Consider the following 10,323-nt stretch of genomic DNA (forward strand, 5'->3'; position numbering starts at 1 on the left):
GATTTGTTGCCAGCCAGAGGGACCTGCAGAGGCTGGAGAAATGAGCTGACAAGAACTTTATGAAATACAAGTGCAAAGTCCTGCACTTAGGGGAATGCCACAACACAACAGCACATGCCAGGGGGCACTGGGCTGGAAAATAGTTAAGAAGAAACCTGGGGCTCCTGGTGGACACCAAGCTCAACATAAGCCAGCTTTTTGGCAAGAAGGCAAATGGTGTCCTGGTTACCAGCAGCAGAGGGAGGCAATCCTTCCCCCTTACTCAGCGAGTGCAAGGACACAGATGGAAGACTATGTCTGTTTCTTGGGTCTTCACACACAAAAGAGACAGAGTTGTAATGGAGAAGGAATGGGAGCACCTCCTCTATAAGGAAAATAGTACTAAAAATACTGTGTCAAGATATTCCCCCTTAACAGAATTACTAACTGCCCATGAAGCTTGTCTCATGCACCACTGTCAGATACTTCTGTTTTTTCAGGCAGTAAAAAGTGATTATTTTTCCTATCTAAAAACCCCCTCTGTCAGCATATCTAAGGAAGTAAAAAACAACCGGGGAATTCAGAATCATAGGTCAACAGAGAACTGAACACTGCACTTGTAGCAGAGGTGCTATGTGAGAACTCCAGCTGAACTTTTTCTTTCCCCACACCACTAAAGACACAGACAAAATATTTAAAGTAGAACTAATTTATTGAATTGAAGATGTTATTATTACTCTCTGGAAGATAACTGCAGTACAAAAGCATTCTACAAGACATGAGGACAGAACACAGTGTAGCAGATTCAAATCAACATGCATTTGATTCATCACTACAGGAAAAAAAACCTAATTTTTCTGCATCCTAGAAAAGAAACGGTCAGACTTCAGATAATTCTGGTGTACATTCAGAACACTGTACACTAGTCAGAATCTCTCAAAAAATCATGTGCTTCAAAGTGAAGAGTCTGAAAGTAAGTTGTAATCATCTTATGGGATCTAAGTATACCCTTGCCTAGGTACAGAGGATTCTGAAATTAGAAAAATACTAAAAACAATTATTTAAAGCATTATGACAACACTAAGAATTCATCCTATGTAAACCAATTTTTGCATGTTTTGAAATATTGATCCCCTGGAGCCTGTTTCAGTTATAGCTGATCTATAGCTGGAAAACATTTTGCACTTACAGGAAGAGGGCCCAAGTAATAGCTCCTTTTTGTCTGGAAGTAAAACAAAACAAACAAAATCCCCAAAATCAACTGTATCTCACTGCCACACTGGGCAGGCTTACAGTCTGTAGTAGGAAGTGCTGACAGATGGGGAAGGATAGTTTCATTCTGAGGCAGTTGTGTGACACTACTTTCCAATATAATTGGAAAAATGATAATGAAAATAGTATTCTAGGCCAATAGCCTAGAAGTGACCCCATCTTCAAGCTGTATCCTCATCTGCATTCCAGGAAACTATTTCAGCAGTGGGAAGAGACAGCTTTCCATTCCACACTTCACTCAGGGAAAAAAAAAAAATAATTTTTACTGTATTTTATGAAGTCAGCAACCACTCATAAGCATAAACAGTTGCTGGCTCATTGAACTTTTACAAACTCTGTAGGAAGAGTACAGACTTCAAGAGGGAGAAAATGCATTCTCACCGAAGTTGCTTCAACTACTCTCTAGTAAAAATAAAAGTATACGAAATTAACTGATGCTGTATTTATGCATCAGTCCTCTCTAGGTAGGTAAAAATGTAGCTCTCTGGAAACTTGAACTGAAAATTGAGCAAGTATAACACTGCATATTTAGACCTTGTTAAAGCACAAACACTGCAGCTACCAGGCATGCTTCTGAGCTCGCTGCAAAATGAATTTATGGCTTCCAGAGCTTGAGCAGGCCATCTTCACTGTAAGTGGCAATCAGGTTCTGGTGGGGGTGATGAGCAATGCCAATGACATCCTTTTCGTGGACCTAGAGTAAGCAGAAAGATGCATTAGGAGAGTTTTCCTTTAGCAGATTCAAAACAAATATTCCCTTCAAAAAAATGGAGGAAAGCTGACTGAGGGTTAAATAGCTTTGTGCATAGAGCAAAAGCAGGGGTACATACTCCCCAACATTCAATTCCAGTCACAATTTCTATGACATGGCAGTTACTTTTTACTGGGCAAGGGAAGGTTCAGTAAAGGCTTACAGCCACTGAAATACACAACATCTAAGTGTTCCATATTGAATTTGAAATTAAAGAAGAAAACCAGCTTGAATGTATACTCTAATGCAAATTTAAACCAGATAGATTCAAATCTGATAGTTTTTTTCAGATTCTCCACTAGCTGGAAGAGGTCAAGACATGCTCTCATTCAGGGAAGTCTGAACCACTTCAGTCTTTGCTTGATGGGTAAATACTTCTCTAATTTCTACAACTAAATAGTTCTAAAAAACCCAAACACATTCTAGGGCCAAATGTCCTGAAATTCATTTGGTACCAATAATGTCTGCTAGAGATGAAAGATGCCTTGGTATGAGAATCCTCCTCACAGACTTCATAACAAACATTTACATGATCTATGTTTAAAACTCTGAAAAAGCTCTGAGATGAAAACTTACAGTTAGAGTTCTCTCCAGCTTGCCTGTCACTGTGCTGAAGCAGTACAGCACAAAATCTTCACCAACACAGTAGATCCATTCACCACGAGGTGAAAGTGCACAGCAGACGAAGTCACCACCTTCTCTTTTACCAGAGCTAAAACTTCTTACAATCTGTAAAGACACAAGCCCAAGAACATTTGTCAGGATTGAACAGCAGCATATCAACACCACGTTTAGAGCAAATATATTTAAGAATCACCAGGCCTGTTCATAACACAGCTCTCTCCATAGCCTCACTGTGTTCTATAAACAGAGCTTTCTGTGTTCTATAAACTTGAGTTTGTAGCAGTTTTGTCATGCAAGCAAACCAGAGAAATCAGGTTTAACCCTGTTAGGTTATGGCAAGGATATTAACTGGGTTTTCTGCATTCCTGAAAGGATGTAGAGACCTGAAAGGATACCAGTAAGATCACATACTTGTCCTTGCATATTCATGATGACAACTGTATTCGATCTGTTGCAAACAACAAAGTGTTCTGGGTTTTTAGGTAGCAGAATGACACTGTTCACAGTAATGTCTGTCCCAGCAGTGCTGCCAAGAGACTTGAAGGTGTTGGAGCACTCTGTTGTCTTCACATTCCAAACCTAGTATAAAAAATGAAATAAAACCAGTTAGCTATAAAAATTAAAAAGAAAGACCTGATATACAATTATCTCAGATGAGGGACTCCCCTCATGGCAGGACAAGAGGTGTCACAGTCCATTTTGTGTCTAGAATAAAGCAGAACAGGCCATAAGCACTGCACTCATGTCCCCATTTCATAAATGCAGCAGAGACAGGTTCTGCAAGAGACTAAACACAAGCTGTAAGCACAGCAACAAATTTAATCTCACACAAACCTACAGCAAAGTAGAGTCATTACGGCAGATAACCCGGAGTCCTCCCCCAACGAGTTTGCAACAACTGTAACAAAGAAGCGATAAGATAGCAAAAGTCTAAAGGTGTTCTTTACCAAGGATAAATGCCATCTTACCTTCACTGTGCCATCAGAGGAGGCACTGATAATATAGTGGCCATCCTGGGTAAAAGTAGCTTCATTGACAAAGGAAGAATGACCACGGAATTCCTTTAGGGTTTTCCCAGATTTTAAACCATGAATCCTGCAGAAACGAGTAAACAAATTCCACTCAGTAACAAAGCAGGTACAGGATCAGAATTATATTGCATTACACAAAAAACAATCACATTCCAGATGCTAAGTGCTGCAGGAAAAGGGGTTTGATGAGAATCCTCTTGCCTGTTAAGATCAGAACAGTGTTTGAGTACTTTTCTGAGTATATTTATTCTTACTTCTAGCCTACCCTGCAGTGATGCTTAGAATAAAATGAGAAGAGAAAAAAAAAAAAAAGGAAAATAGGAAAGGAGAAAGGCCAGTATATTCACCTAATTAATTTTAACACCTTAACACCTAAAATTTTAACTACTGGGTTAGCATCACTGACCAACATGTCTCTACAGAATAAATGGAGTTAGATTCCTCAAAAGATGCACAGCTTGAGTACAGAAGGCAAGGGATACAAAAAAAAAATCCCACCCCACCAAAAAGACACCAAAACACTCCAACCAAACAAAAAACAGACACTACCGCCCACCTAAAAAAAAATAAAAACAACAAAATACCCAAACAATCAAAGCAACCCAAATAATCTTTGAAACGGGATTTTCCTTCAAGAGAAGCAGTGGCATCTTGAACCATGGAGACTTTGAATACTCATCTGGACAAGGCTGTGAACAGGCTGTCCTAACTGAAAGGTTGCCTGTGCTCTGAGAAGCGCAGTGGATTAGAGACCTCTACAGGTACCTTCCAGATTACACTATTTTACAGTTGATCATCTTAATGAGAAAAATCTGTTTTCTCCCACACCTGTAGGTCACAGTCTCAGTTTATTTACCTGATTGTCTGATCAAAAGAAGCACTAAGAATTTGGCTGCTGTCTTTAGAGAAACTGAGGCACGTAACACCTTTACTGTGAGCTCGTTCAAATCTTCTCAGACACTGACCACTCTGGATTTTCCACACCTGAAAAGGAAGCAGCAAACAAGTGATTAATTTGGTATGAGACCACATGAGTTCAAACATCAGAGCCAAAACATACCTACTTCTGAGCCATGTTAAACTCTCCTTGAGTTTATACACAATGGGAATATTATTGGTGTTGCAAACTAATTTTTTTGGTCACCACCTCTCCCAATATACCATACAAAAAGATCTGTACCTTGATCTTTCCATCTTGTGCTCCAGTTGCTAGCATTTCTGTATCTCTACTGAAGCACATGCAGAGCACTGCATCATCCATCATCATGAAATTATCTTGTGCCTGATACTTCAGATCCTAAACAAAAGCAAAGGATTCATTGGTCAAGGCAGTGAAATCAGCGAAATCTCTTTTAAGGCAAAGTACAAAAGTATAACTGAAGTTACAACCATCAATATCTTATAACTTATTGCAAATCAGACTTCATAGCCTTGTAATACAGGGTACTATCACTGTCACCACTTTAAAGGTAACAACAGTGCAGGAAGGTAAAGAAGTCACCACAGAGAGAAATTATGACAAACCGAACTACACCCACATAAATATTCCAGACTGATACTTGAATCACCTAAACAGACAGTCTTCTCAGGTTCACAGTCCCTAGGAAATTAAAACAAACCACCTCGAATAATAAATCCAAGGGCTCTGGCAAGTCAAAGGCACTTTGTGTGAAATAAGGAGTAACTTACCTTCCTAATCTTTCCAGTAGTGAAGTTCCATACTTCAATGAAGCCATCAACTGAGCCAGTAACCAGATACTGTCCATCTGGAGAAAAACGAGCACACTCCACGTGTGATTTCTGCCCAAACTGTTTTTAAAAGAAAGTAACCAAAGCTTAATAAACAATTTAAAAGACTCATATCATTAAAGCAAAACTGTAGTGTCATTCTGATGGTAAAAATACAGTATCCCCTAGTATCTACTAGGGGTATATATTCACAAATTTAGTGCTGAGGCACAAAAAAAAACATGTCAATACACACCGAGTAGCATTTTTTAAGAAGGTAAAAGAAACCCTTCTTTTGGTCTGGTAATGTCCATAAAACTTACAACAGACACTCCATGGTGACAACAGGAGCTGAATTGCTTGTCTCTGTATTTTTGTTTTTGCAGTGAATTCTCTGCTCAACAACACCTTTCTAATACATAGCATATATCAGCCAGACTTCTGAACTGCATGAATTTCTGAAGTTGCTTCATTTGGATTTATGTTTCTCCAGTGTAATTTTTATAGAGAACATTTGGGATTTTTTATTGTTCAATTTTTTGATTTCTAGATTTTTAAATAAAAGTGGCCATGACAACTAAATACAGAAACAAAACTTCACTAGCCCAAACAAAAATACAAGATCAGCAATGACAAAAAAAGTTCTAATAAAGCATTTTTATCAATTGTTACTGAAAACTACAGATTAATTTCATAAATCACAGCTCATGGCTTCTGAAAATACAGTTTAGGACACAAGTACTTCCTTGCACAAATAAAAAAGGGAACTATGCAAATTCCTGTATACTGATTCTGTACTGTGAAGTCAAAGAAGCTATGCAGTTGTCTTAATCATAAACACCATAAGAACCCAATCTTGTTAAAAGACCTAATCTCAGACTCCCATTAAGAAAAGTCCTCTGATAAGATAAAGCATGGAAATGTGAGAAAAAACACGGGTGGGGGGCAGGGAGCGAAACAATTTACAACAAGAGGAAAAGAAGTATTCAGAAGACTATCTTACCTTCCAATATAAAACAAAGGAAAAGCAGCAGAAACACACAACAAACAATTACCTTGATATGCCGGCTCAGCTGAGTGGGGAACTTTTCTTCTTCTACATCTTTCACAGCTGCTTTGCCTCTGAACAAGTCAATTGTCATACCAGGAGGAAGCAAGCCCTGGTGCTGCTGCCACTTCAATGCCTTTAGAGGAGATGAAAGCCACACCATTAGCTACCAGTTAACACAGATCTATGACAGGTGAAACAGTGTCTGCACAGAAGTTCTGAGAATCAGAAAAGGCTAAAAACACACCACAAAACACGTGTTACAGAATGTTATTCTAGAAGTGCACGCTGTGCTGTACATTTATTCTACTGGAAGAAATCTACTGCTAGAGTGATTACTTTTTCTAAAACTGTTAAATACTTGCGATATGGGAATTTTTCCAAACTATACCACATTTAAACCTTACTTTTCCTCAACTAAGTCTTAACTATTTTTATTCAGGAGCACCTAATAACACAACTACTAAAATATTTTTCAAGACTTACCTGCCCCAACAATGCCATAAGACGAGATGGAGGCACCACGCTGACCTCTCCAGCCAAAGCTTGTGCAATAGCAGCTCTCCGCTTCTCTTTACTACTCCCATCTGGGTATGCCTAGAGAAAAATTATTTTTATGAGGTTATTGCTCTAAATAACTTTTTTCCAAAAAGGACTGTTTTTCTGATACTGAAACCTCTCCTATAACAATTTTCTGTAAGGCCTTGAAAAGAGCTCTTCTCTTTAATACAGACTTAAAAGCAAAGAATCATCAGGATTGAAAAATATATCTCAGTCCTTTAACTAAGTTAACTATTAACTTATCATGCTCTCATAAAAACTTTCAGACTGATGTAACCAGTCAGAAATAATGCCTTGTTTTTACTGTTATTACACAGCACTATTTCTGTTCTCTCAACTTGTGTTTTCTTCTGCTGCCTACTGAAAAAGCAAGCTGTAGATGTCATCCCGTGGCAGGGCACAGGGCCAAATCTCCAAACTCCCAACAGCAGCACACTTCAAAGCCACTGCTCTTCTGCCTCACGATAAGGTGTCACGCACTACTTCCCAAACACTTCATAGAAGTAAAACCACCAAACTGTGAAACCGCATATTCCCACTCCCCAAGACATGGAAAAAAAAAAAAAAAAAAAAACCAGCTCCATGAGCCATCGGCAGCTTGCAATGATGCTGAGGGACATGCAGGAGAGATCTCTAAAGAAAGGCATAACATACCTCACGAGGATCAAAGTAAGATCGGGCCAGAAGGTTTTCGAGGTGGATGTAGCGCTCTGGCTGAGTTTGTTTCAGCATAATCATAGGATCCGTTTGTCTCAGCAGAGACCTGGCAGCACCCAGTTCTCGGAGCTCAATCAACTCCAGCACAACCTGCACCCAAAAACAAATGTCTGCATCAGTAAAGAGGCAGTGGAAAACACCACACAGAGGCTTCCACATAGACCAGAAGAGTCCATAAGAACCCTGCACTTGCTCACCTGCTCATAGAGATCAATGAGGGTCTTGTCAGGCAGCTTCAGAGACTGTATGGCCTGCAGCACCGTGTCCCAGTGGCCACTGTTGATGTCTGCCACGAAGCTCTCAATGCTGTCCACGGTGTTGAGGGACACGGTGGTCTCCTCCTGAAGGGTGGCGAGCGCCCGGTGGAGGCTGTTTTCCTTCAGGTACTGCATGATGAGCCGGATCACGCTGCGGGGGAGACACAGAGCACGGTCACCCGGGGACCCAGACACACGGGCCGCCCTCCCCGGCCGCGGCTAGCACCATCCGCAACCCTCGGTCCCCTCGAAGCCCCGGGGCCGCCGGGTCTTGCCTTCCTTCCCCTGCGCTGCTGGGGCGCGGGTCAGGTCAGGGCCGTGGCCGCCAACACCGCTCCCCCTCCCGCTCCCCCGGCCGCCGGGGCCACCTGATCCTTCACCGCCACCCCGCGCCACCGCTACACTTACTCGGAGGATTCGATTTCGATAGACATCTTGAGCCGCCGCTGGTGCTGGATCCGCCGCTAGTGGTGCTGGTGTTGGCGTCGCCGCGCCGCCAGGCCTTCCGCCGCGACTTCTCCCGCAACTTCCGCTTCCCTTCTTCCCCAGCCCTCCCCGGAAATATATGGCGCGAGTCCGACCCCGCCCCGTGCCTGGCGCGGGTGACGTCACCTGGCAGGGACAGCCCCGCCCAGTGGTGGCGGGGTTCGCCCGCCCCCCAGCGGCGAAGCGGCGGCAGCGCAGGGTCCCCCGGGTGCGGCCCGGCCGCGGCGCCGGCGGAACGCGGAGCGCCGGTGGTCCCGCAGCTGGCTTCCCGCGGGGCCGCGACACTGCTCCAGCCGGCCTGCGGGAGCCGGCCGTGTACGCAGGGGGCCAAGGCACCCAATGGTATCCTGGTCTTTATCAGCAGTAGTGTCACCGGCAGGACCAGGGCTGACTGTCCCGCTGTACTCAGCACTGTTGAGGCCACGGCTCGAGTGCTGTGGCCAGTTCTGGGCCTCCCAGTGCAGGAAGAACATTGGGATGCCAGAGAGCAGTAGACCTGCTGAAGGGTGTGGAACAGAAGCCCTGTGAGGAGGGCTGGGGTTGTCTGGCTGGAGAAAAGGAGGCTCAGGGGTGATCTTACCGTGGTCTACAACCCCCTGAGAGGAGGTTGTAGCCAGGCAGGAATTGGCCTCTTCTCCCAGGGAGCTGCAGACGGGACAAGAGGACGCAGTGCCTCAAGCTACACCAGGGGATGTTCAGGTCAGACATCAGGAAGAATTTACTTGCAGGAAGGGTAATAAGGCATTGGAATGGACTGCCCAAGGAGGTGGTGAAGTCACTGTCCCTGGAGGTGTTCACGGAAAGACTAGGCATAGCTCTTAGTTCTGTGGTCTGGTTGACGAACTGGTGTTCAGTCATAGGTTGGACTTAATGATCTAAGAGTTTTTTTCCAGCCTAACTGATTCTGTTATTCCACCCACTGTTGTTCATTCATAGGGATCTCAGATTTCCTGTGGTGACACAGGCGTGGTGGGCTACAGGTCAGGCGTTCTTGCAAAGACACACAACAGTTCGTTGTCCACTTACTTGTCTGCATGTGCAGGTTTGCAGGTGGAATTCCAGGGTGTTGCTTGCAGTTTGCAAACTTTAAAAAGCTATTGTGGGGTCTGCATCTCAAAAGTGTGGTCATGTATGAAAGAATTACAGTGCACAAAGCAATATGAGTAGGGAAATTATTAGCATATCTTGGTTGCTCTAATGATGGATTAAAAATTGGAAAAATTATGCTCTACTGGGCAGAGCCCTTCAGTGGTGCCTGCATGAGCATGAGAAGACAACTCTCCTTGAAACGCACTTAGGGTGGCTTTGGCAGTCCATCCATCTTGCTTGGACTCTGACTGAGGCCAAAAGTCTTGTAGCCCTGGTTAGTGTTATGAGTAAAACTCACTCTGACCCTCCTAGCTGTGCATAAGCTTCTTTGTCAGGAAGAGAGGCTCCTTGTTCCCTGGGCAGCATGAAGATCATGCTGCTCATAGTTTTCTGGCATGCAGCACTTCCCACCTGCACCCAGTGATCCAGTGATACCACCCAGCTGATACCAGTGGTAGACTGCCAGTACATGGGCATGTGGAATCCACGGTATTGTCCCCTCTTGGATGGAGTTCTTGCTGTTTTTTCAGACATGTGCATTTTACTAGATGAGCCATGGAAAATACAGCCGTGTGTGAGAAACTTCCTCCCTTTGCCAAGGAAAGCTGTTCTTTGCTGTCTCTGTTCCCAGAGTACTTAAGGAAGTAATCCAATAGCATGAAGTTGAAAAAACAGTGAGTGAGGTACAAGGCTAGCATTTTGCATTCTGTTGTTCCATCCCTGTGATCCTGAGTAATTTAACTGCTTTTACACAGGCGCAGGGATTACTTCAGGGAAGTA

The 10,323-nt window shown here is 43.2% G+C and overlaps 1 protein-coding gene across 1 annotated transcript; it reads right to left on the reverse strand.

The window, feature by feature from the left end:
- Positions 1-674: 674 nt before the first annotated feature.
- SMU1 (SMU1 DNA replication regulator and spliceosomal factor) lies at positions 675-8,448 on the reverse strand. The gene is made up of 12 exons (XM_062513398.1): positions 8,377-8,448; positions 7,909-8,119; positions 7,649-7,801; positions 6,920-7,030; positions 6,441-6,569; positions 5,347-5,466; positions 4,838-4,954; positions 4,514-4,641; positions 3,595-3,721; positions 3,038-3,205; positions 2,579-2,731; positions 675-1,945 (listed from the first exon to the last, which is right to left on the reverse strand). The coding sequence occupies exons 1-12, from the start codon at positions 8,400-8,402 to the stop codon at positions 1,847-1,849; spliced, it is 1,542 nt and encodes a 513-aa protein (XP_062369382.1). The 5' UTR covers positions 8,403-8,448; the 3' UTR covers positions 675-1,846.
- Positions 8,449-10,323: the final 1,875 nt, after the last annotated feature.

This window comes from Cinclus cinclus, chromosome Z, assembly GCF_963662255.1.
Source record: "Cinclus cinclus chromosome Z, bCinCin1.1, whole genome shotgun sequence".
Lineage (NCBI taxonomy): Eukaryota > Metazoa > Chordata > Aves > Passeriformes > Cinclidae > Cinclus > Cinclus cinclus.